The 26,637-nt window shown below is 55.1% G+C and overlaps 1 protein-coding gene across 3 annotated transcripts in view; it reads left to right on the top strand.

The window, feature by feature from the left end:
* Nucleotides 1-788: 788 nt before the first annotated feature.
* Nucleotides 789-26,637, top strand: part of NFIX (nuclear factor I X) — a 144,304-nt gene continuing 118,455 nt past the window's right edge. The window contains exons 1-2 of one of the 3 annotated variants that reach the window (XM_084610510.1): nucleotides 789-836; nucleotides 25,159-25,320. In XM_084610510.1, the coding sequence (XP_084466636.1) occupies nucleotides 25,294-25,320 (27 nt within the window). In that variant the 5' untranslated portion in view covers nucleotides 789-836; nucleotides 25,159-25,293. Of the gene's footprint in view, nucleotides 837-24,945; nucleotides 25,025-25,158; nucleotides 25,321-26,148; nucleotides 26,244-26,637 lie in introns of those variants that run through there. The other 2 variants (XM_084610511.1, XM_084610516.1) reach the window with 2 other exon arrangements.

Raw genomic sequence — 26,637 nt, 5'->3', positions numbered from 1 at the left:
CCCTGCTCTGCGCTTCTCTCTCCGCTCCCCCCGGCCGCTTTTCCTTCTCTCTCCTCTCCTGACTCCCCGCCCGGGGCTGCTGCTTTCCCAGCCCCCAAGTGCCCGGCTCTTAACAATTCACTCACGGCCACAGCTCCGCCGCCCGGGCTGCTGCTCGCCCCCAAAGCAGGGTGCTGGGCTCGCCCCCTGCCCTGGCCTGGCCTCTCCCCCCAGCCGCGCCAGGGACCCGAATAAAGCGCCCCAAACCCATGGGGGGGGGGACCTAAACAAAGCCCCCCCCCCGGCCAGCTTGCCACACAGCTCGGCAGCAAACTTACTGCAAGCTTCACGTGCAGAGACTTTCCCCGCTCTGCCCCCCCCGGCAGTGCGCCGCGCGAGCTGGAAGGGTTGCAAACCCGGGCGCACGGAAGGTGGCACGGCTCCAGGCTCTGCAGGCCAATCTCCTTCCAACTCGAGCGAGGCGTTAGAGTAAAAAAGGGTCCCGCCGAGGAGGAAGGAGCGAGAGCCCGAGACGCGCCGATCGCGATTTTCTTCCCAACGTCAGGCGAACCCCCACCCCATTTGTTTTTCCTCCTTTTCCCTCCCCCCCGGTTTTTCCTTCTCTCCTTCCCGGGCCGATCGGGAACTGCGCGAGGCTCGCTCGCCGCTCTCGTCAGTATTTTTCCTTCTCCTGCTTCCGCTGTAAGAAGTCGAAGGGTTTTGTGGAAACTTGAGAGCAGGTTTTTTTCCTGTCTGTGTGTGTGTTTTTGTTTTTGTTTTTGGTTGGTTTTTTTTTTTTAGGCGAGAGGGGGAAAAATGAGTTTCTGATGTTTGGCCAGTTTCCCTGCACCATAATGGTACGTGCCATGAGAATCAATAATTTCCTCTCTTATTAATACTTTCCCTTCCAACGCAGCGAACAAGAGCTCTTTGTATTCTGCACATCGAACTCTGCTTGAGCATTTTGCTTCTGCTTTTACTTTACAAACTCCAGGGAGGGAAGGGAGAAGGGGGGGGGGGAGGATTTAGAGATGGTGGCTTGACGGTGAGTGTGATTTACAAAATCGAGAAGGGGGTGATGGGCAGAGCCAGATCCTAGCAAAAGGGGCAGGGGTTTGGGAGGAGAAACCAGGGAGAGAGAAATGACCAACCGACTCTCAATGATTTTGCTTTGGGGGCTTGTAGCTCCTGGCTTTAAAAATGGAACCGGTCTAGTCCCCTTAGCCCCTTAAGATGAATTTGCTTTAAAAAAAATGTCACCACACAAGAACTCTTCCGAAACAACATCAAAATAACCCCCCCCCCTTCCCTTAAAAAAACCCCCAACCCCAGTGGTCAGGTCAAATCTGGGTAGGTGTTTCCATAGACAGAATAATGTAATATTGTAACAGTAAATGTCTTACTTGTCTTGAATGAGTCCTTGTGGATGCCGAATGAGAGTGTGGAAAGATCACATATGAGATGACAGGACGTTGTGTGTGTGTGTGTCACAGGGAGGTTCGGCAATTGTTTGGGCTTCGTAAAAAAACAAAAGGGCTACTATGTTTCCAAGCCTCTTTCTAAAGGGCAGCTTGACACCCCCAAACCACAAAGCTGTCGGGTGAAGAGATCAGATGCTTGGAGAGGCTGCTCAGAGAAGAGGAGAATTGTCTGAAAAGAGAATTGTACTAAATTGACCCTACCCTGTCCTGGCTTGGGAGTCAATAGGGTACTGCTCATTTTCTAGGACACTGGTGAGTGTGTGTGTGTGTGGGGGGGGCGTTCTTCAGCAGGGATCGTGGTGCCGTGACTCTGATTTCTCAGCAAGTGGGAGCCCTTTTGGGGGGATAAATCGAGTGGCCTGGACAGTTGAAATAAGACAGAGGTTGTGTTTAAAGCCCATACTGAAGAATTATCAAGGAATAGGTTCCCCTTTTTTTGAATGAGAAAACCTCTCTTACCAGTGAGAAAACCTCTAATTTAACAGCATTTGCAGCTCCAGGGAAACCGTCTGAATGTCAGGTTTAGCACTGTTAACAAAAATTAAATTTCCCCTTTTTTGTGTGCGCTAAGCCCACACCCCCCCCTTACGAAAATAAATAAACTAAGAGAACACAATTAAGCAATATTTTTATACTGGGGTGAGTTAGATAAAGTCCAGAGCACTTGGTATAAAGCCAAATTTTATTCCAATGTGTGGATTTGTTTTTTATTTCTCCCCAATGAGATAAAAAGCAAATGAAATTTAGGGAGGACAAAAAAAGAAAAAGAGGGAAAGAAAAGCAACCACCCGCAAATGATTTACTTTCCTGGATTGGTTTTATTCGTATTTTGGGCTGGTGGAATGTCAGCTGTCAGCGAAGAGGGTCTGGCTGTGTGTGTATGAAGGAAAGTGGCAGATTGCTGCAGGAAAATCCCCCCGGGTACGTGAATTCAGGAAGAAACCAGGCTCGCACACCTTCAAAGCAGTGGCCAGGAATCTAAGGTCCTGTTGCCAGGGGGGATTTTTTAGCCAGAACTGGAACAAAGCCGTTAGTTAGTTAGTTAGTTAGTTAGTTAGTTAGTTAGTTAGTTAGTTAGTTAGTTAGTTAGTTATTGCAGTGGCAGGGGCAGGACTTATTATTTGTAAAGCGTCGTTGCCACGTAGCCAGGTCCTTTTCTGAACTGCGGATTGCAAAAAAAGCCTTTTGCCCCAGGTGCCGTGGGCTCGGAGAGAGGTGATACCTCGTGAGCGACTGCGGGCCGCCTTGGGGACGGCAGCAGGACAATTCGCCCTGCTCTGTTTCGGGGCAAAGGAGTAATGCCGCGGGACTTGATTTAATAAAAATCGGGGGGCAGCCGTTTTGATCTACGTCTTCCCCGTCCTCGGTGCAACTCCGTTGTGCTTGTCCGATTGCTAGGCAGTGAGGAGGGGGAGAAATGGATCGTGGCTTTCCTGCCTGTCTCGTGGAGGAGAATAAAAATGGGGATTTGAAAATACCGACAGCTGAATTCAATCTTGGCTGAGCTGTGTTTAAAATAGTGAACTTCCTTCCCGGTTGAACTGAAGATTGAGCAGAGATGTTGTCCGTACAGCTTGGCCAAGGACGCAGCCTTTACTGCGGTGTCTATATAGGATTAGCTGGATCTCCAAAGGTGCCATCTGAGGTTGGTCCCCTGTAGTGCGAGGTGCTGTGCAGATGGCCAGGGTCAGTTCACAAGAGAAAATTCCTTCTTCCTGTAAAGATATGTGCACGTGCTTAATGCGACGCGTTGTCCCGAGCAGGAAGTTAATGCACTCCTGTGTAGGACAGGATCAGGGCCTAATGAACAAAACAGACAAAGCCTGGTTGAGAAGACGGGAAAATGAGGCCCAGAGACATTCAATGATTTGCTCAAGGTCACCCAGGGACTGTGGATTCAACCCGAAGGTCCTGTGTGTCCCAGAGCCTTAACCTGTAGTCTAGAGAGACAGATACATGAAGCAAACCAAAAGCTACCTCGTTTGAGACACTGCGTTTTGGCACATTAATTTCATTTCCTATTGCAGATAGAGAACAAATGTAAAATAAGCAAACACAAAGGAAGCAGATGCACCTTGTGTTCCTATATCTTGGTAAACCTATGGATGAGTTTTTGCAAAGCTGCTTTATTTTGTAGCTACATGAATTTTAGCTCATATTGGGAATGGAGGCGGAGGTTGGGGGAATGCCTTGATGCATCTGAAGGAAAACAGTTGCAGGTGTGTGAAATAATTCATATCCATTCAGATACCTCTCCTTTTGCCAACAATCTTCCTTTTGGCCCATCTTGCAATAAAGCCCAGCACATTGTGCGGGGAGGGGGAGTGCAGGGAGGGGGGGTGTTAATTTGAACGTAAGCCATTGATATTAAGGAACAAATGCACTGAGCTCTCATAAACCCATTGCATATTGCATAGGTGGAATAGGACTGGCTGTCTGGAAATCTTTGTTTAGAGGGAAGATCTGGCCTAGAGTGATCATTGGCTAGTTGGCAGGAAGCTGAGATGTTGGTAACAGTAACAGAGTTTCTGAAAAGTCATCAAGAAGAACATTTTCAAAAGTGCCTGAATGACTTAAGATCCTAAATCCTATAGGCTTTCAGTGAGATTTAGGCTACTAAGGGCCAGATTTCCAAAGGTATTCTGGTGCTTACAGACACAGACGGGCAGCTACAAAAGCTGGAAGTCAGTGGGAGTCTCAGTATTTGGGAGGATTTGGGGCTAGTTGCTTTATCTGCATTGGGAGGTGCCTAAATACATTTGAAATATGGTCCTTCGCAACAAAAGTTCCATTGGAAGCCAGTAGCATTTAGGGGTCTAAGAGCTTAAATCACGTTTGACAATTGGTCTAAGCTCTTAAGTCACCTAGAGTACATCTCTGCGGCAAGCAGAGAGCCGCAGCATGGCCATGGCTGGCCCTGGTCCGGTGGCTCAGGCTCGCGGGGTTTGTGTTGCGGGGGGGATAAAAATCGCAATGGAGATGTTGTTTGGGCTCTGGGACCCCGCAAGTGGGGAGGGTCTCATAGTCAGGACTCCAGTCCAAGCCCAAATGTCTACATGGCCATTTTTAACCTTGCAGCCCTGAGTCCCCTGAGCTGGAGTCAATTGACCCAGGCTCTGAAACTCGGTGCTGCAGGCTTGAGGCCTAGATGAAATCACAGGGTCAGATTCTCCTCACTTCATGTGGGGTGGCCCCACGGCAGTCAGTGGGGCTTGGTCGATAACCTGAGAGAGTGGGCTTTGGCCTTTTTTTTGGGGGGAGAAGTTTGTTGGCTGTTTCTCTGTGGTGGACTCTCTATATGCAGCCGTGGTCCCTGTGTGCTGTAGCCAGAGGTGGATCAGGGGCTCGAGGTCCTGGTTGCTGTTGAGTGTCATGTTGCAGGTCCCCTCGGTTCTGATGAATCTTGTCTGGGTTAATCCTGTGATTGTGCGCTGGGCCCGCGTGTTAAATTTTGCACCAGCCTCCTGCGGAGATTGGTGCAAAAATGAGGGCATAGGGTCATGTCAACTGACAGAAGACAACTAAAAACTGGGGCCCAGATCCAACACGTTATTGAGGCTCCTAATGTCCGCTGAAAGCAATCAGAGGAAATCCAGTAGAATTTAGGAGCCCAAATACCTTGGTGGATCTGGGTGTGGGTGGCTAGAAAAGAAACTGATTTTACAGCAGTGACCCCAGCGCGGTTCACTAAGGCAGTAGCCAACAATCGCTTGTTGGTCTATTAAACACCCTTCTTAAACAGCCTGATGCTGTACCTGTTACTCCTGTAAAAGCCTTTGCTGAGGTTGCTCAAGGGAGTGAAATTTGCAAGCTGAATGAATGAATGGGGCTAACCCTGCCGTCCTTGCTTGGGCAAGGCTCCCGCCGGCATACCTGCCTCAAGCATCTCCGACCAGGAACTAGCCTGGTGCTTCTAGGTGTCCGGTCTCAAGTGCTCGGCAGAACTGGCTTACGGCAGCGCCGGATGCGGCAAAACTCGGTGTAGAGCGGAGTCTGGTCTGGGAGGAGCGGCCAGAATTGAACGCGCATTCAGGCCGCTTGTGCGTTCAGATCCGGGCCTGGGCTGTAGGGAGTGACCTCGTGAGCTGTGAAATTAACCAGGGCCCGCGCCCTCCTGGGCTCAGAAGGGGCACGATGGAGGGCTTGTTTGCTGGGGTGGGTTTCACCAGGAGTAGAGCTGACCTGTGCAGGGGGGAAAGGCAGCTCTGCCTCACCGCTAGGTGCTGGGAAGCCAAGATTTCTTATTTTAAAATGGGAACATCTGAATTCAACCAGTGCTGTTAAAAACAAGCGGAATATCCAGTTCAGATCTGGAGGGAGTGAGAGGTTTCTTAGAAATTGGCGGGGTGGGGGGTGGAAGCAATTCCAAGGAGCCGAATCTAAACAGAGCCGAGATTTTGCTCCCTGCAAAGTAACTTTTGCTGCCTCCCGAACTCTTGCCTGGCTCTACCTTCAAAGCATATGCAACCCCAGTGTATTTTGACAGAAGTCTCTTTCTCTGAGCTGCCTGGATTCACACACACACACACACAAAAGTGACACTTCCCCCCCCCCCCCCGCCTTTCCCCTCTTGGCAAGTGCTAGTGTGAATCTGAGTGGAGCAAAGTTCAAGAGGCTGCGTCAGTTGCAAAACAGCGTTGCCCCTAATGGAGCGCGGGGGGTGTGAGTGTGAGTGTGTGTGTGTGTGAGTGTGTGTGTGGATTTTCGACAGATTTGGCAAAAGCCAATTTTTATATATATATAATCCAAAAAAAGCTTGAAAACACCTAGAAATGTGGGTATGTGGGAGTTGTAAAATTCCAAATACCTTGCGATTTTATGTATTTTTTTTTAGCAAAATAAATTAGATGCCTTTTTAAGGGGGGGAATAGGCACATTTGTGTAACACAGCCCCAGCTCGTTGGATTACGAAAGCCGTGTCAGGCTAGATGACCAGAACGGCCAGGAGGTCACCCCTGTATCAAAGCTGAAAGATCTCAGCTTGAGGAGAACCACATTTACATTCTTAAAATCCATATTTAAGGTCTGAAACAAAACCTGTCTGATTTTTCCCTTTCCCAAAGAAGCTGGACGCTCAGCAGTTCCACAGATTTCTGTGAGGTTTGGGGGTGCTCAAAACCTTCTGAGAAGCAGGTCCAGTTTGGGTCTTGAGCCTGGAAGTACTTACTCATGCACGTACATTTACTCAAGCGGGCGCCCCTCCGGTGCAGAATATTGGCTTGAATGGCTAATCATGTGCAAGGGGGCTGAAAGCAGAGGAAGGTGGTCTGGGACTAGGGCTCTCGCTTAGGACTTGTGAGATGCGGGTTCAAATCCCTGCTCTGCTGTCGGCTTCCTGTGTGACCTTGGCGAGTTGCTTAACTGCGTTGTGCCTCAGTTTCCCCCATCTGTAACATGGGGATAATAGTCCTGCCCCGCCCTCCAAGGAGGCTGGAGGATAAATACAGTAAAGAGAGTGAGGCATTGTGAAATCTACTGCTGAAAAGTCTCTCTAGGACTTATTGTAGGGCAAATAAGGGATTGCAGCCTGCAGCTGGGTTTAGGTTGTCTTGCTTTGAATGTTTTTTTGGCCTCAAACATTCCAGAGGTGGGGCTCAAGTTGTGAAGCGCAGGTGGGAAGATTTGTCACCCCAAATTCGGGGACAGTTCAACATAGGGCCTCATGCTCCCCTCGTTAGAAAGGCAGGAGCCGGTTGCAGAAGGTGGCTTTGGCTTTGGCCCACCTTTCACACCCAGCCAGGGCCCAAGGGGATTTTAAAATCGAGGCCAGGGTGGCGGGGGGAATCTGTCTGTCGATGGAGAATGCTGGGATTTCGGATCTCAGCGTCTGGCAGCGGAGGCTTCCATTGTGAGTGCCGGGCTGCAATCGTCGGCGGCCCGTTCCCTTCTGCCTGTTGCGAAATTATTTGGCTCCCGGTCTCAGGTTTTAAAACGATGGCCAAGCGTCCGTATGGCTGCTTCGTGGCTTTCGGCGCTGACAGGGGCACAGGCCTGTGTGTGTCCGCGCCGCTCCGGCACACCCCGAGCGTTCCTTCCCCAAAAAGCCAGCCCAGTCGCCTTCCTGCGCCCCCCGACCTTAGGCCTTTGATGAGCCTCTGGTCTGGTCTGGTTTTTATACCAGGCTCATCGCCGTCACTTGTACGGGCCAGCGTTTGAACAGCCAAGGCACCCTGCAACATCGGGGCTGGCATCCCCCCTCCTCATTCACAATTTGCCAAGTTATTTCCCCTTTTCTGGCTGGTCTGAAGTTTTCTCGATCCAGTCCTGCCCCTTGCCAGGCAAAAGGTGGGATGGGGACTTAGCCTCTAATAATACAGTATCTCCAGGATTTCCTCTGGAGAAGCCACATTTCGGGTTGCCCCGGGAAATGGTGCAGAACACCTGCTTTTGTTTCTCCCCAGAGGTGGCTGCCTTTCAGTGGTTGTCGAAGATGTGTCTAATTTGCAGCGCTGTTGCCGAATTGTTTGATGGGGGGGAGGGGTCAGAAAAAATGAAAACATTTCAGTGTTTTCATCTTGAAAGGGCGTTTCCTTTCGAAAGTGCCTGGCATTTTATTAAAAAATACAAGTCGAAATTGTTTCAAAGAGGCTGAAATGGAAATGAACCCTCTTGATGGTGGCGACACAAAATGCTTTGTTTGACCTGAAATTAGATTTTTATTTTGCCCCTGCGCTTCTCGATTGGCTGGGCGTTTTTGGAAATGTTCATTTGCGGTCTGCCCCGAAACTCTTTCCCCCACCCCGACGTTGCCAACGAACCTGCCGCCCCGTGATTCACCCTGCTCCCGTGTAAATGTAAAGCCACGAGGGGCCTCCTCACAGCGCGTCCAGAGGGCCCCCCCGAACTAGATACCGCCTCCGAAGCTCTTCAGTCCTGCAGACAAAGGCTCAGCCAGAGGCAGCGGCTGGAAGTTGAACCGAGACCCGTTCAGACCGGGAATGGGGGGCGGATTCTTAACAGGGAGAGGAATCAACCATTGGAGCGAGTGGCTAGTTGCGCGCTGGATTCTCCATCGCTTTCAATCGGGAGGAGACGGTTTCCTGAAGGACAGGCTCTAATAACGCCAGGATTTATGGCCTTGCTACAGCAATTGGTGTGCGGGATCCTGTGGCCCGCGCTAGGCAGGTGCGGGGGACAGAGGAGCAGAGAGTCCTGTCCGTTCTGGCTGTAACCATCCATGAACTAGATACCATTTCTCTGAGCTTGTGGGTGGGATGGGTTTTTTTTGGGGGGGGGGTTTGCAGCTACTTTTTAGGAGGCAAAACTACAATATGTTACCCCAGTGAAAACTCACATTTAACTTTTTTCTCCCATGTTACGAAGTAACATTTCTTAAAGTGGTTGAAACCAAAACTAAAAAAACCAAAACAAAACTAATTTAGTCACTCTCAGGAGACCTGAGCTGGGTTCATTCGATCCCTCTCACTCCCTTTCTCTCCATCCAGCTCTTCGTGCTCTCATTATCCTAGTATGTGTTTTATAAGCAGCAGCGTGATACAATGGGTGTTATAAAGGGAGTTGAGAGAGCTGACTTCTGTTCCTGGCGCTGCCACTGGCCTGCTGGGTGCCTCAGTTTCCCCATCTGCAAAATGGGGAGAATGATGCTGCCCTTGTTTGTACAGCAGTGTGAGATCTGCTAATGAAAACTGCGATAGAAGAGCTAGGGATTGTTGTTGTTATTTTATTCTTCTTCCCCATTGACCAGTATTGCCGACTCTGGCACTTTGGTTGGAAAAAAAATCTCTCGCTTAAAATCCTTTCCTGGAAGCCCCATCTCCTGGCATCTTGGAATTTCGGTGGAATCTTGGCTTTCGTTTACAAAAGTGAAATTTAAATAAAATGAGAGGGGAAAAATACCCATTTCTAGCCCTATTGATTGTGCAGAAAATCTTGAAAGCGTGACCCCAAAGGCAAATTGTTATTTTCTTTAAAACATTTCATGATTTTAAAGCCCAGCTCCCCGTTTTTTAGGGCAGGGTCTGCCTCCAGATTTATGCGGTGTTTATTCTCTGTAGGGGGCAGCGTCTGGTCATTTTCACTCTTTCTGTCTCTGAATTGTTTTCACTCTCTGATGCCAAAGAGTAAAATTGACCCCCAGCTTATGGTCTGTCCCCCAACTAACTCCCAATAAAAGAACTGGTTTGAGGGCTTATGGAGTACTGGGACCCTAAGATGGGTGAATTTCACCCCCAGTGAATGTTACAATATGTTCAAAGGGGCTAAAGAACAGTTGTGATTAAGAAAAACAAAGTCTTAGTGATTTTTTTTAATTTAACTTTTAAAAGTTAAATTTCATTTGGGGCCTATGCCATTTCTCAGTGCCCATTTAATAATGATTGTTAGTATTAGATCAGGGCCTCCATTGTGCCAGGCAAGCACTGTACGGACACACAGTGAGAGACAGTCCCTGCCCCGAGGAGTTTACTGTTACATTTGTTTACAACCAAGGCCTGGTCCTATGAATGACGAACAAACGGAGTGGCTGGCGGGGTCACTGATAAAATGGGGGAGAGGCAGCAAGCCAGAGAGATTGTGTGATCTTACACATGGGCCCTGCTCTGGGTGTCAGAACACCAGGATTCTGTGCCCACCTCTGTGGGCAACCTTGGGCAAACCACTTTGAGTCTCAGTTTCCCCTCACAGGCATTGAGTGTGAGCTGGGTAGGGACCGTCTTTTACTCAGTGTCTTTGCAGCTGAGGGTCTGATCCTACTATAAGAAGAAGAAGCTGGGTGAGCTTATTAGGAGGTGAAAAGCTGGGCAAAATTATTGGATCTAAACTTTCTGGGGGTGAAAAATACAGATTTGACGACCCTCCAACATTTTGCTAATTTGTGTTGGTTTTGCGGCACTATTTCCATTGGGGAAAAAAAATTAAAACAAAAATCCCCCCCACACACCTAAATGCTTCAGATTTTTGATTTAAAACAAATTTTTGTTTCAAAATGGCCTCCTTTGATTTTTTTAAAAGTTCAAAGAGGCTCAAAATTGAAGCGAAATGCTTAATTTCGAGTTGACCAAACCATTTCGTTGGACCTAAAATGAGTTTTTTCTCCCTCCCCAAATTTTTAGATTTTTGGGGGGCAAATGTCATTTTCGGTTCAGCCCCAAATGAATTCCTCCCTCCGCGTTTTCAGAACTGGGAGTGAACCAAGAAACCCTTGTGTCAGCCAGCTCCTCCTGCAGGTAGGGTTTAGAGCTGTGCTAAATGCCTGGATCCCCATGGGAAATAAGGGCTTCCCAAGGAGCTTAATCATGGGGAGAGAGACATTTTGCATCTGTCCCAGGGTGCATGCCCTCAGGGCCCGCGGCAGCAGCCCCTGAATTAGCATGGTGAGGACGTCAGATTGAGTGGGAGCCTTTGATGTCACTTATGATGACAGGGAATTTCAAGTCCGGGCCATAAGACAGGTCTAGGGGCTAATTGGCACGCTAGGCTTGGAGTGCCCACGTCGCTGGCTCTCTGGCTGCGGGGTGGGTGTTCCCTGATCCCACGCCCAGTCTGTAAGATCTGGAGGGGAGTGGGGTCTCGTGTGTTAGAGCGGGGGTGCAAGGGGGCTGGGGTCTGCTTCCCGCCCCATTGCTGCCGCGCTGTGTGACCTCCGAGGGCCTGACAGGTCCGCCGGCTCCCCGTTCCTCAGCGTCCCCATGTCTAAAGAGGACGAGGACGCTGCATGGCCGAGGAGGGGTGTGGTGGAGGGGTTAGTTAAACCCAGGGAAGAGCTTTTGAGCCGGGCAGAGGGAAGGTGTCTGCGAAGGGTTGGCTGTCTTCTGTGTAGAGGGGATCCCCCGGGGGCAGACGGACTCCTTGATTTATTGTGTTCATTACACCAGGTTGGCAGATTTGTCCCCTGTATTTCAGGCCTGGGCAGGGCTGGTTGGGCAGAGACTGGTGAGAAAGTTGCCTCAGAGGGACTCAGTTACTGCAGGTGCCGGGGCTTGGCTCGCAGTGTTTCGGCGGGACCGAGCCATGAGTTACTGATCTGCAGCTTTGGCTAGTTGGGGACGGGCTGTGCCCATCTCCCCAAGGGAGGAAAGATGGTGTAGCTGTGAGGATGCCGCCGTGGGCGTGAGACCGGCGTTCAGATGCCTCAGTTTCCCCACTTGTAAACTGGGGGAATTACCCAGGAAAGGGGCGGGTTCTCCATCTCTTGCTGCCCTTCTGGGAGGCGCTTTGGTTCCTGGGCTCAGGACAGGGGGAACAGGCCGACGTCGATTGCTCGCTGCTGGTCAAACTGGTGGATCTACTGCTACCTCTGGCAGAGAGGGGTTCAAAGTGTGGGGCTCTCCTTTGCGGTGTGAATAGAAACGGCCAGCTCAATACAAATACCCTTCCCCCTCAGTTCAGAGATTCTGCCCCCTCCATTAACAGCCCCGCCACCCGCTGCAGTTTTCACATCTCGGCCACCTGATGGGGATCCCCTGCTTCCCAGCCTGACGTGCCCCAGGGGCGCCTGGCGGGATTGGGGCCCGGAACGGGCTTGTTCCTGGTCGCCCGGCCAGGGGTTTCCCACTCTTGGATCGGAATGAGGAACTGCAGTGTAAAAGCGGCGGTTAGTGAAAGTGGTGCAACTGGTGATAGTTTTGGTGCTGGGGGGCGGGGAAGCTGGGGGGTGGGGGTCTGATCTGTGGGGATCGCTTTGCTTTCCCATACACAGTCCCCTGTTTGTGCCGCATCACAGTCCTCCCTGCTCCCCCGTCCTCTCTGCGCCCCAGTCCCCCCCACCCTGCAGCCTCACAGCCCCTCTGCTCCCCCATCCTCTCTGCGCCCCAGTCCCCCCCACCCTGCACCCTCACAGCGCCTCTGCTCCCCCATCCTCTCTGCGCCCCAGTCCCCCCCACCCTGCACCCTCACAGCGCCTCTGCTCCCCCATCCTCTCTGCGCCCCAGTCCCCCCCACCCTGCACCCTCACAGCGCCTCTGCTCCCCCATCCTCTCTGCGCCCCAGTCCCCCCCACCCTGCACCCTCACAGCCCCTCTGCTCCCCCGTCCTCTCTGCGCCCCAGTTCCCCCCCACCCTGCACCCTCACAGCGCCTCTGCTACCCCATCCTCTCTGCGCCCCAGTCCCCCCCACCCTGCACCCTCACAGCCCCTCTGCTCCCCCGTCCTCTCTGCGCCCCAGTCCCCCCCACCCTGCACCCTCACAGCGCCTCTGCTCCCCCATCCTCTCTGCGCCCCAGTCCCCCCCACCCTGCACCCTCACAGCGCCTCTGCTCCCCCGTCCTCTCTGCGCCCCAGTCCCCCGCACCCTGCACCCTCACAGCCCCTCTGCTCCCCCATCCTCTCTGCGCCCCAGTCCCCCCCACCCTGCAGCCTCACAGCCCCTCTGCTCCCCCATCCTCCCTGCTCCCCCGTCCTCTCTGCGCCCCAGTCCCCCCCACCCTGCAGCCTCACAGCCCCTCTGCTCCCCCATCCTCTCTGCGCCCCAGTCCCCCCCACCCTGCACCCTCACAGCGCCTCTGCTCCCCCATCCTCTCTGCGCCCCAGTTCCCCCCCACCCTGCACCCTCACAGCGCCTCTGCTCCCCCGTCCTCTCTGCGCCCCAGTCCCCCCCACCCTGCACCCTCACAGCCCCTCTGCTCCCCCATCCTCTCTGCGCCCCAGTTCCCCCCCACCCTGCACCCTCACAGCCCCTCTGCTCCCCCATCCTCTCTGCGCCCCAGTCCCCCCCACCCTGCAGCCTCACAGCGCCTCTGCTCCCCCATCCTCTCTGCGCCCCAGTCCCCCCCACCCTGCACCCTCACAGCGCCTCTGCTCCCCCGTCCTCTCTGCGCCCCAGTCCCCCCCACCCTGCACCCTCACAGCCCCTCTGCTCCCCCATCCTCTCTGCGCCCCAGTCCCCCGCACCCTGCACCCTCACAGCGCCTCTGCTCCCCCATCCTCTCTGCGCCCCAGTCCCCCCCACCCTGCACCCTCACAGCGCCTCTGCTCCCCCGTCCTCTCTGCGCCCCAGTCCCCCCCACCCTGCACCCTCACAGCGCCTCTGCTCCCCCATCCTCTCTGCGCCCCAGTCCCCCCCACCCTGCAGCCTCACAGCGCCTCTGCTCCCCCGTCCTCTCTGCGCCCCAGTCCCCCCCACCCTGCACCCTCACAGCGCCTCTGCTCCCCCATCCTCTCTGCGCCCCAGTCCCCCCCACCCTGCACCCTCACAGCGCCTCTGCTCCCCCGTCCTCTCTGCGCCCCAGTCCCCCCCACCCTGCAGCCTCACAGCGCCTCTGCTCCCCCATCCTCTCTGCGCCCCAGTCCCCCCCACCCTGCACCCTCACAGCCCCTCTGCTCCCCCATCCTCTCTGCGCCCCAGTCCCCCGCACCCTGCACCGTCACAGCCCCTCTGCTCCCCCGTCCTCTCTGCGCCCCAGTTCCCCCCACCCTGCACCCTCACAGCCCCTCTGCTCCCCCCCCCGCTCAGTGCTGCAGCTGCACACGATCACTCGACCCCCCCCCGCCACCCCCACATTCCCATACTCAGTTGAGCCCGGCACAGTCTCTGTTCGAAAGCGGAGCCGGCTCCGAGTCGAGCGATGTCCCTCCCCAGTCCCCGGGGCTCCCCCGTCACCCCCTTGCTAGTAAAGATATTTTCTTATTAAGGGGGGGGGGAGGAACAAAGTGGAGGGGCCTTCAATCTGTTCCATATGTTGGACGAGCCTGGTTTCAGATTTAATATTTTCCCGCTCCCAACAACAATAAGGAGCCCGAGCCAAGTGCTATATTGTCGGAGGAAGGGTTGGCTCGAATATGTGACCTGGCCCGGCCCGGGACTGTCCCCCCCCCAGTCTGTGGAACAAATCCCGTGCGCGGAGACCCCGGCAGCGTTTCCTTCCCGCTGCGGCGGGAATCCGGAGCGGGAAGGGCTCGCCGGGAAGGCCCCGGTGCCGGCCGGGGCTGGTAGATTTCCGACCCGGACCGGCCTGTTCCCGGCTGGAGAGCGGCTGCCGAGAGCCCGTCTCGGCGACATTTTCCACCCCAAACGTCCTTCCCCTTCGAGACACCGCCTGGCGCTGGCCACTGAGCCGCTGGAGCCCCGGGCCGCTGGGCAGCTCCTCTCCCCACTCCCCCCCAGGCGCAGAAGAGGGTCCCGTCAAAGCTGGGGCCTCCCCCGCCTCCTCTCTCTGATGTCCTGGACCCACCCCGGCCCACAGCTTCATTCTGGTCAGTTTCTGAAGTTTTGATGGGGCCAAAAAAAAAAAAAAAAGCCATCCCCCCCCCCTTCTGCTCCCCCAGCAACCGACCCCCCCAACAGGCTTGATTCCCCCCACCGGAAAATGTGGAATTTTTTCATGAAGTGGGGGGTGCCCGTGTGGAAATATTGTCCAGCCAGCTCCGTTAATGACTCGTCATGATCAAAATATCGGCGAGAGAGAAACGAACAATATTCCGTTGTAACTGGGGGGGGGGATTCACTCGTTTGTCCCGTCCAAGTAAATAATATTCTCCATTTCAGAGCCCCGCAGTCGCAGATGTGGCGTAAGAGCTTCGTGGGGGCAGATGAGCTTGGTCTCTCCTAAGAGATCAGGTTAAGCCCTGAAGCTTTAGCTCCCAGGCTGTCCGGCTTGGTGGATAAGAGCACTGGGATCCCGGACACCTGGGTCCTATTCCCAGCTCTGGCGCCGGTCTGCTGGGCGACCTCAAGTCAGTCGCTTCGGCCCAGCTCCTCCAAGGGGTCGCTGGTCTCACTTGCCGGGTCGTTGATCCGGAGGTCGGCGGAGACCGGAGGCCGTTCAGGGCTGGGCAAAATTTTGCAACCAAAACTTCTTCTCTGTTAAAATCGAAATGTAATTTTTTTTTTTTTTCAATTTTGGGATTCTCCGAAAATGCTGAGAAATGGTGTGTCGGGTTTGACCCCAACCCATGTTCAAAACCTCATTTGCCAGGACTGGCAACGAAGCAAATAGCCCACCATTTGCCCCGCTGGGTTTAGTATCTATTCCTTAGGCGCCGGACGGCCGCAGCGAGGAACCCCGGCCACGGACCGGGACCCTGTTGGGCGCGGCGCTGTACGAACATCTAGTCTGAAGGCCACGGGGGCGTCCCTGAAGTTACGGAGACAAATGCCCCCGATAGAGTGTAACAGCGCGCGGGGAAGTGACAGGGGGGCAGCGGGGCCGGTCCCGAGTGTGCCTGATCATGCCACCCCTGAAATCGCGAGACCAACTTAAAGATCACGAGCTCGGCTTTAAAAGAATCAGTGCTTGGCTTTTTGGGCGTGGCGCCGTTCAGAGGGGGTGGGAAGGGGGCTCTCTTGCAGCCCCAGGGGCTGGAAACGGACTTTGAAAAACGACTGGCGCCTGTAATCTCACGACTCCCGGAGCTGGGGCTTTAAGACAAATCAGGGTGGAGAGTGGGCAGCACTGAGTGCGTGGGTGAACGAGGGACAGCTGGGAGAACGGTGCAGGGCTTTTGGCTCCTTTATCGGTCGATTGGTTGCCCGTGAATTTAACTTTGGACCCAAATGAATTCTCATCCCCAGGCTTCTTAAGACTTGACAGGCTTTTCGCCAGTTAGGCGGCGTTTCCCATGTGCACATCACTCCGCAAAGGTGACGGTCCGGCTCTCTATATAACCCCGTGCCCACCTGTCCGTCCGTCTGTCTGTCCACGTGCTTCGCTCGCTCCTAGCACCATCGTGCGGGAGTGCTGGCAAGCTGCAGAGCGCGCCCGCGGGTGGGGCGCTGGAAGGGGAGGCAAGAGACGCGGGTTCGAACCCCGGTTCCACCACTGACCTGCCGAGTGGCCTCGGGCAGGGCCCGGTGCCGCTCTGTGCCTCAGTTTCCCAGGTATGACCTGGGGATAATGGACAAGGCTCCTCACCTTCATTTGTGAAGCACCTTGAGGCCTCTGGAAGGAGCCCTAGGGGGTCTGCGTGGTGCCTGGGTCCAAGGGCTCCCCTATGCGTGTAGAGCCCCAGGAAAAGGACAGGAGGGGCCCAGGGATTGAAGGGGGAAATACCCAGCGAACTCTGGCAAGCGACCTGCCCCCCACGCTGCAGAGGGAGGTTAACCCCCCCACACACCTAGGTCCCTGCCAATCTGACCTGGGGGGGAAATTCCTCCCTTGCCCTGCATAGGGGGATCAGTTAGACCCTGAGCATGGGGGCAAGAACCACCCAGCCAGCACCTGAGAGAGGGACTGCCAGGTGCCACCTCAGAGCCCTGGCCAGCCCTGATGCTTTGGGGTAAGGAGAGAACCCCGCTCCCCATCCTGGGCCCTGCCCCCCACCCCAGGGAACCCCACCATGGGACTACCCTGCTGTAATACATGTGATTCATAATTAATACGGAGTTAGTCAGGTCTGCTCCGGCCATGCTGGGTGCTGACTAACGGTTAATTGCTGCTCCTTTCAGAGAGGAAAGCTTGGGTGTTTTCATTGTCTGGGTAGTGACAGTTTCTGTTCAGCAAAGGCCCAGGGCTGGGCTAGCAGGGGGCGGCCGGTCGGGGTTGAGGGGCACCGGCTGAGCTCTGCATGGGTGATTTGCTTTCTCAGAATCCCGCATCCACATGGCTTTTGCCATGGCTGCTTTACTGGGAATCTCCAATTCACCCCCCAGATGAAGAGCTTTAAAATAAAGAGCCACCTCCCCCACTGCACAAAGTGCTGGGGGTGGGGGGCGGGGAGGGGAGGCGCCAGGAGCATGGCACGGAGCTGGCAGGTCTGGGCACAATGAAACAGACACTGGTATCAGAGGTTTGGCAGTGAAGAGGGATTGGGGGGGAGGGGCACAGATGGTCTCTCTTTCCCCCCCAAAGGTGAGGAGGTGGGCGGGGCAGGCCTGGAATGGGGGTGCTCTCAGCTCACACAAGTCGGGCAAGGGAGAGGGTTACCCAGTGGCCTCCCCCTTTGGCAGTCATGCCACTTGGAGACTGAGGGTGGGTGAGAGGGGTGGGCCGGAGAGACCCTGCCGCCTTCCGTGGCGTGTTGTAAAACCCGCCCCTTCCCGGGCCTCCAGCTGCCCCCCATCCCCCAGCCGGCGGCAGCTCCTGGCATGGCTGGGCATTCTTTGGGCATCAGCCCAGTTAGGAGGAGCTGGGCAGGGGCACAGCTGTGAGAGCTGAGGATGCCCCCCCCCTCCGCACACAGGAGGAGCAGAGGGAGCAGCCTGTGGAAAGTTGAAGCCGTTTTGAGTGCGTGGGGGGGGGGTGTCGTTGAGGTCCCTGAAACCAGACTCAGCTGGGGGGAGAGACAGGCTTGGCTAGTGTAGACGGGCATCGGGAAAGCTTCTTACAGTGGTCTGCCGGTGCCCCTCAATCCTGACTCAGAGCCCCACTGCTATCCGAGCCCTGAGCTCCCCATTTCCCCGGGTGCTAGAGCGCTGGACTGGGACTCAGGACATTTGGGTTCTCTTCCTGGCTCTGCCATTGGCCTGCTGGGTGACCTTGGGCCAGTCGTTTCCCCTTTCTGTGCCTCAGTTTCCCTGTCTGTACAATGGGGATCATGCTCCTAACCTCCTTTGTAAGGTGCTTTGAGATCGACTGGTGCAAAGGGATGATGATTACTCCCCAGCACATTCTATCCTCGGGGGTGGGGGAGGGAAGGGTTGTTCCTGGCCCCTTTGTTGGCAGTTGTGGGTGGGGACAGATGGTAGTAAGGGCTGGACTAAGAGATGGTGTGTTTCATAGACCTCACTCCCCTCCCAGAGCTGGGACCAGAACCTCTAAACCCTCGGCCCCACTCCCATTCCAGGGCCAGGAGTCCTGACTTGAGGCCGAGCCCCGGCCTGGAACCACTGTCACTTTGGGTTTGATTTATGCCTGGTGTTAATGCAGCGGCAGACCTGAGATACCAGCTTGGCATGGTGCGGGGCACACACAGCCACTCCCGAGGGGTCGGGAGGGGTCACTGTCTAGGGTTCATTCTTTCCTTGGCCTCTCCACCAGTGGGGAAGCGCAGGGAGCCTTTGAGTGGTAAGACTGAGACCCCTTGAACTCAGAGCACTGGCACTTGGGGGTCTGCAGCTGGGTTGGTGGCTGAGTTGGGGCTGCAATGCATGAGGGGGATTGTGGGGGAAGTGCACCCCCTGGAGCCTGCCCCAGAGGGGCTCTCATAGGCCCTGCACCCTGCTTTGTTCTACTGGTTGGGCTCCCTTGTGGCTTGGAGGGGCCTGGGGAGTTACCCCAAATTTTGGGGTCTGGGTGGTTTGCCTTAAACCTGAGATCAGTGCCCCCTCCCCCCAGCAGGCTCAGATCCACATGGGATGGGGGTAGGGAGCAGCCCTGCAGCCCCCTGGGTGGGATTGGGATGGCTGGGGGTGTGGATGCTGGGATGGCTCTGGCTCAGGGATCTTTCCATCGCTCACTCCACTGGAGGTACCTGGCACAGTGCCTCCCTTGCGCCGTGGCATGCTGGTAATCACAGGTTCCTCGCAATGGCTGGATAATTGCGACTGAGTTGATCCAAGAGTCATTAGTGTCCCCGCAGACACCTGGGGAAGGGGGCTGCCTTGGGATCGTATCAAGATTGGGGAAATTCCTGATCCCCCCACTGTGTGGGACCTTCCGTGGCACCTTGTTCATCTCCCCCTCCTGCGTGGGTCCTCCCATGGCACCTTGTTCATCTCCCCTTGCTGTGCGGGTCCTTCCGTGGCACCTCATTCAGCTCCCCTTGCTGCGCGGGTCCTACCATGGCACCTCGTTCATCTCCCCCTGCTACGTGGATCCTTCCGTGGCACCTCGTTCATCTCCCCCTGCTGTGCGGGTCCTTCCGTGGCACCTCGTTCATCTCCCCTTGCTGTGCGGGTCCTTCCGTGGCACCTCGTTCATCTCCCCTTGCTGTGCGGGTCCTTCCGTGGCACCTTGTTCATCTCCCCCTGCTGCACAGGTCCTTCCGTAGCACCTCGTTCATCTCCCCTTGCTGTGCGGGTCCTTCCATGGCACCTCGTTCATCTCCCCTTGCTGCGCGGGTCCTTCCGTGGCACCTCGTTCATCTCCCCTTGCTGCGCGGGTCCTTCCGTGGCACCTCGTTCATCTCCCCCTGCTGTGCGGGTCCTTCCGTGGCACCTCGTTCATCTCCCCCTCCTGCGCGGGTCCTTCCGTGGCACCTCGTTCATCTCCCCTTGCTGTGCGGGTCCTTCCGTGGCACCTCGTTCATCTCCCCCTGCTGTGCGGGTCCTTCCGTGGCACCTCGTTCATCTCCCCCTGCTGCGTAGGTCCTTCCGTGGCACCTCGTTCATCTCCCCCTGCTGTGCGGGTCCTTCCGTGGCACCTCGTTCATCTCCCCCTGCTGCATGGGTCCTTCTGTGCACCTTATTGGCCTTCCCCCCCCGCCCCTCGAGATGTACCTATTTCCTATTCCCTGGGCAATGCTGCCTGGGAGCCCTCTGCCCCGACTGCCGCCACGTGGCACAGGGCCCTCTGTCTTGTGCAAGCGTTGGGGTGGCATTGCCGAATGTCCCGACCCTGGTCCTACAGACCGTGGGCACTGGGGCACCAACAACGAAAGCTTTACCCACTTCTGTTGGCTGGGCTGAGCCAGGACAGCTCCCTCCAATTGCTGTCCTCATGCGCCAGTCCCTGCATGGCGTGTCTCCTTCGGCACCGAGTGGCGACAGATGGCAGGGGAAGCAGCTCCCCCCACTCTGCCCCGGCTCACCGGGCCGGGTGCCTGAATTAAAGCTGAGCCCCACTCCCTGGCAGGCTTGGTGCCGCAGCAAGGCGCTCAATAGAACAAGGGAGGCGCAACAGCCGCGTGCCAGCCCCTCTCCAGAGGGGGCGCATTGCTTGGCACGGGCACTGCCTGGTGCTGTGGCAAACAGCTGGGCTCGCAGTTGGAAAATGGGGCCGCCAGGAGGTGGGGGCAGCCCGTCTTTGTGCCAAGGCCTTGCAGTAGAGTTAATGGAGAGGGTGATGCCTGGGTGCCAGGGAAAGGAGGTAGCTCAATGGGGGCTTGTATCTGAGACCTCCCCCGCCTCAGCCCCCCATGTCGGCGGGGGTGGCTGGTGGGCATTGGGGGAGCTGGGCCCGGCAATGGAGGCAGCCTGATGCCAGCAAATTCCTCTCCTGGGGGATACCAGACAGCCTGTTGGGGCAGGGTGAGCCTGGGTCACGGCTGGCCAGGCTGGATTGAAGCTGGTGCCATGTGGAGGGGAGAACCCCCATTCCTCCCATCCCGAGCCTGCCAGTCCCTGGGGCCAGATCGGGATTGGGGCCAGCGCCCCCTAGAGGGGAAAAGCCCCATGTGTTAGGTGAGCTCCTGTCCAGGTTTTCCCAGGATTGTCCCTTTTTGGACGCAGCTGTCCTGGATAAAATGGGGTTCTGTATCTCACAGGTGGCAGCCCTACCCATGCCCCATTTCCCATCTCCCTGAGCCACCCAGTCCCTCTGCTGTGGGGCCGGATTGGAGCCAGTGTCCCCGAGAGGGGAAAGGCCCCATGTCTCATTCCTCGCTTCCCAACCTGTTCCCCTAGACTCCAGCCTGATTGGCACCTTCCACTCTAAGGTGTGTCCCTCCCCCCTTAGCTCACTGCCCAAGAGGCGGATGGGGAGGACCCAGGCCAGCTGAACTGGCATTGACCCCAGGTAGGCAGAAAACTGGATTCTATTGCAAAGAGTAGGAAGGGGGGGTGGGGTCTGGAGCTGAGAACAGGGGGCTGGGCGTCAGGACTCCTGGGTTCTATCCCCAGCTCTTGGGGGGTGTAGAGGCTGGGGGCGGGGGTAGAGCTGGGGGAGGGGAGAGGCTGAGAGTCAAGGTTCTTTCGTTCTCTTCCCAGCTCTGCCCTGTAACTCACTGTGATCCCTTCATTGCTCTTTGCCTCAGTTTCTCTATCTGTAAAAGGAGACTGATTTTTCCCTACTTTGTGAGAGTGTGTGTGGGGGTTGGTGCTGAGGTGCTCGGGGCAGATAAGGAGCCAGACAGAGGTGGGCGGTTGCCCATCTTATATCTGGATTGCCTTTTCTCTGTGCATAGTCCCAGGACTTTGACAGGCCACTTGCCTCCCATGTGAAACTGAGACCTAGGCTGGGAGTTGGGAGAGGGGCTGATGGACCTGATTCCAAGCAGGTCCAGGCACCTTGGTGCCTTCAGCCCCAGCACAGAACCCAGCCTGAAAGACCAAAAGGCCAAGCCAGGTCTGGGTGGACATTTCCCAACGCACGGAGGCAACAGTGCTCAGGTCCTTGGTCTTGTGCCAAATGAAAGGCACCTCATGTGGCCTCTCTGGGTGTGTCTACACTGCAGCTGGCAGCAAGCCCTCCAGCCAGGGTAACCAGATTCACGGTAGCTGCCTGGAGGTCAGGTGGGCCCGAGCTGCCACCGGAACCGCGACATACACAATGCTTGTCCCTCGCTCGCTTGCATCTGTCTCTCCAGGGTTGCTCCCAGCTGCAGTGCAGACGTACCCTGGGGGACTGGGAGGGAGATGGGCTTACCCATAAGGCAGGAATTCGCCAGATTTTGGGAGGTATTCCCATCACGGAAAGTCAAAATCGCAAATTTCCGTGAACCGAAAATCTGAAAAAAATCACAGAGGTTGGGCCAAGCGAAAGGAGATCTTTGGGTAAAAGCTCGAACCGTTTCCTTCCCATGTCGGCCTTTTTCAAAAACCAGCTTTACATTTTTTGAACTGTGAACTAACTACCATTGCAAAATGCAAAAGTGGTTTTGAACTTAAAAATGGACCGTTGCATTTTGCCAATGGCATGCCTTTAAAACCCCCAAAAAACAGAATGAGGAATTTGTCCAGAGCAACCTATTCCTGGGAAATGTTTTGCTGTTGACAAATCAACATTTTTTCCAACAAAACATCATTTTATTGGAAAATTCCTAACCTGTTCTACACCTGTGTGTGTCTCTAGGACACCTCCTGTGCATGTGTGTGTTGTGTATTGTGGGTGTATCTTCTGGGTGTACTCTGCATGTGCTGTGTGGGTGTGTATCTTGTGTGTATCCCGCCTTTGGGTGTATACTCTGTGTGTGTGGTGTCATCTGTGTCTGTGTGTGTTTGTGTGTATCTTGTGTGTGCCTGCATAGCTAGTGTGTGTCTTGTCTGTGTGTGTATCCCCTGTTTGTCCTGTGTGTGTATATCCATTTTCAAGAGAGTAAAGTCAAACACAAACTGCAGTGAGGATTTTACATACAGGGAACATACACTCCCTCAAGCTCCCCCCCCCCATTTAGTTAAAATGTCCAGTCTGGATAAAGGGGCAGCACAGGAACCTGTCCGCTCCCTCTGTCCACTCCAGTCTGTTGAGTGGGGGTAGCCTTTTCCCCTTTCTCCCTTCCTATCCCTCTCCCACCCGCTCACCTTGGCAGCTCTTGGATCTGTGCTTGAAACCCTCTCTCTATCTCTGAGCTCCCCCACCTGCCCCCCCCTCCCCAGTTTCTGCCCCAGCAACTCAGAAACAAAGCAGGGCTTTCAATTGGGGATATTAAGATGAAACTTTAGCCCTCTTCCCTCCTGGTAATTCTAAACGCCCTGCTTCGAGTTGCAAGTGCACTGTTGTCTCCTGGAGCAAATGGGGTGTGTGTGTGTGTGGCGGGGAGGTTAGCGAGTGTCTCAGCAGTGGGGCACTGTTGGAAAGAGAGGGCATGATTGCAGGAGATGCCACTCTGGAAGGGGATGGGCATGAAGGGGGCTGATGCCTCACAAGTCCACTGACCCCCCTGAACCCCAAGCCAGCCTTCCAGGCTAAGCCCTGAGAGCAGCGAGGTGCCCCTTGCAGAAGACACCTGGTTCAGCCCAGGGTGAAATTAACAAGCTTGCCTTCAGCCCTGCCCCTGACTGCTCTCTGCTGTGCATGGGCCCAAGCTGCCCCCTGGCTGCCCCATCACACCCTGGCTGCGGGGAACGGGGTCTCCTGGCTTCCAGCGCTGGATTCCCATGGGGCTCACCAGCGGGGCGCCCAATGCAACCAGGGGCTGGGCAAGGGCTGCTCAGTGGCAGGTGCAGAAGGGCAGGAAAGACCCCCCGCACCCAGCTGGAAAAACAACATCATAGAGAAACCCAGCAGAAGGGCAGACAGGGCCTGGCTTGGCAATCCCTGGGACTCAACTGGGGATCCGGGGGCTAGAGTGGGAAGCTGTCTCTCTGCCTGCTATGTACCTGTCACCTGCCAGCCCTTATCCAGCTATCTAATTTCCATACCCATCCATCCATCTCTATATTCATCCATCTGTCTCCATACCCATCCATCCATCTCCGTACCCATCCATCCATCTCCATACACACCCATCCATCTCCATACCCATCTCCATAGCTATCCATCCATCTATCTCCATACCCATCCATCCCTATCCGTATCCATCCATCCATCTCCATACCCATCCATCTATCTCCATACACACCCATCCATCTCCATACCCATCTCCATAACCATCCATCCATCTCCATACCCATCTATCTCCATACACACCCATCCATCCGTCTCCATACCCATCTCCATATCCATCCGTCTCTATTCCCATACACACCCATCCGTCTCTATACCCATCCATCCATCTCCATACCCATCTCCATACCCATCCATCCATCTCCATACACACCCATCTGTCTCCATACCCATCTCCATACCCATCCATCTGTCTCCATACCCATCCATCTCCATACACACCCATCCGTCTCCATACCCATCTATCCCCATACACCTCATCATCTAATCTAATCTATCTATCTATCTATCTAATCTAAACAACCTGTCTGTCAGTCTACCTGGCTTCATACACACCCATCTATCTATCTTTATATCCGTCTATCTAATGTCCATACACACCCATCTATCTATGTATCTATCTGATCTCCAGACCCACTCGTCTATCACATGCTAAAGCACACTTTCCCCTTTGCACCACAATCGGGTGTATTGTTAAAATAAAGCCAACCTCTTTAGCAATAAAATAAATTAACTCAAGGACATTTAAAAAACGAGTTTATGCGGAACAGGATTGAGTCCAAGGGAAAAACCTTAACCCCCTCTTTGCCAGCGTGTACATTTTCTCCGGGTCAGTTCCTCCAAAGACCCCCCCGCCCCGGTTTCCGTTGTGTCCCATGGCAGACTAAGAGCTGCCCCCGCCCCAGTTCTCTGTTCTCAGGCGGGGCTCCAGCCGAGCTCTCGTTTGCTAGGGGGCAAAGATCTGTACAGCCCTGCGCCCATCCCATTGCAAATGGCATAAGCCCCCCCCCCCGACCCTGGCCAGGAGCCCCGCACTGCGGGAAAGTGACGGGCCTGGCCAAAGCAGGTCGAAGAGGGGAGTCACAGAGCCTGGGTGAGATGATGGCAGAGCAGGACAGGCCAGTGATTTTAGCTCCTCTCCGGCTCCAAATCAAAGGCTGTGTCTCACTGGTCGCAAATGAAGCGAGTTGCCCAGCAATTCGGATTTGCTTCCTTCCAGTGCTTGGGCTCGGCTCAAGAGCAGCGGGTTTGCAGTGAAAGCACGTCTCTAACTCCCGGGGGGGGGGGGGGCTAGACCCTTAGAAGGTTGCAAAAGTTGATTCTTGTTGCAATGACCCAGCTCCCTTGCGAGGCTGCTCCCAGCCCACGCCGTGCACACACCCCGCAGAACCGAATCGGAGGGAGTCACTCGCTCCCCCCGACGGGCTCCGGTGCGAAGGGGAGGGAAGAGCTCCGAATACAAAGTGTGTATGTGCTGGGGGCGGGGGGGGGAAGGAGAGAGGGAGGGGAGGGGAGGGGAGAGGAGAGTGGGAGGGAGCTAAAAGCTTTCTCAAGGCAAAAGTGTTCTCGGTTCCAAACTGTGTCTAAACTTTCACTTTCAGAGCTCCAAGGCGGGGTTACCGCTCGGCAGCATGGACTAGAGAGGGAAGCCACCGGCGCTTTAGACATGCCGCCAGCTAGCCAGCTGTTCTCCATATGAAACAAAATTCTGCAACAGTTGTTTTCCAAAAATAACCATGTACTCCCCATACTGCCTGACCCAGGTAACAAACAAGCAAACAAACAAACAAACAAAAAAAAAAACAACAAAGAGAGAGAGAGAGAGAGAGAGAGAGAGAGAAAAGCAAGTTCTGTTTGTTTCTTTCATTGCATTTTGTGTGTGTGAAAGTTTCCTGTCGGGTTTGCTCCCGGTTTAATGTTGGTGTGGGCCAGGCACCGGGCGGCGGCGGGGTCGCCGGGGGGAGGATTATTGCTGTCTGTCTGTGCTGGGTTTTTGTTTGAAACAAAAATTCTTCCCCTGTCTCTCTCTCTCTTTCTCTTTCTGCAGAGAAAGAGGGTTTGATGGCATGTTTCCAAGCTCTTTGTTAGATTCACTGCACATGGGTTTAGCTCAGAAAATGGCGCTTCTCCCAAATTTATTTCAAGAATTAAAAACCAGAGAGAGAGCGAGAGAGAAAGGAAGGGAGGGAGGGGGAGAAGGGCAGCGGGGGTTGCCGGATTAATGCATGCAGCTCTGCTGGGTCGTTGGGTTGTTTTTTTGCGGGGGGGGGGAAAGCTGGGGGGGGGGGACGTGGGGAGGGAAGTGTACCCGTGTCGAAGTGATTTTAATATGGATCTGCACTGTTATGACCTGGGCCGTGGCGTTTACCGCGAAGGTCGGTCGCCAATGCGAGGAGTTGCTCGCACTTGCAGGGGATTTTGCCTGTCTGGGTTTGCGGCTGCTGGGAGCGGAGATCTTCGCTTGTTTCCAAAAAAACAACAACAACAAAAACACCCCTCAAAGCAACCCCCCCCCAGCCCAACTCGACTTTTTGTTTTGAAGTAAATTAACCCCCCCTCCCCCCCCCAGTTCCGAGCGGGAGCTAAATCCAGGCAGCTCCGAAATGCCAGGGGAAGCATCGGCCCTGGCTGGTTCTCGGGGGCTGCCTGGTTCCCTCGCCTGTTGCGTTCGCCCCGCTCGGCTCAGGTAGGGGGGGGTTTCTCTCTCTTGGGTGGGAAAGTTCCGCACTTTCCTTCCACCGCAGCCCAAACCGGTGCTTTATTTCTCGGGGGGCTGGGGGGGGGTTGCAATTTCTCGAGGGAGAAGGGAAGCGAGCCTGTGGATGGTGCAAAACGGGGCGGCGGGGAAGGGGGGCGTTTGGAGCAGAGGAAGTTTGCAAAAAGCGGAGAGTTGGGAGCTGTTTACACGGTCGCTGAGTTGTTGGAGCTGAGCGGGGGAAAGGCGTTGAAATTTACAAGCTGCAAGCCGGGGGGGGGGTAATCAATGCAACATTTCTAACCGTGCAAAAACAGAAAAGAAAAAGGAGGGCACAGTTTGCATTAGATCGCTGTCTGGTTTGGAGGTGTGGAATTGATGGTCT

This window comes from Lepidochelys olivacea (assembly GCF_965140295.1).
Source record: "Lepidochelys olivacea isolate rLepOli2 genome assembly, chromosome: 20".
NCBI classification, from domain to species: Eukaryota; Metazoa; Chordata; order Testudines; family Cheloniidae; genus Lepidochelys; species Lepidochelys olivacea.
This window is presented reverse-complemented; position numbering and strand designations above follow the sequence as displayed.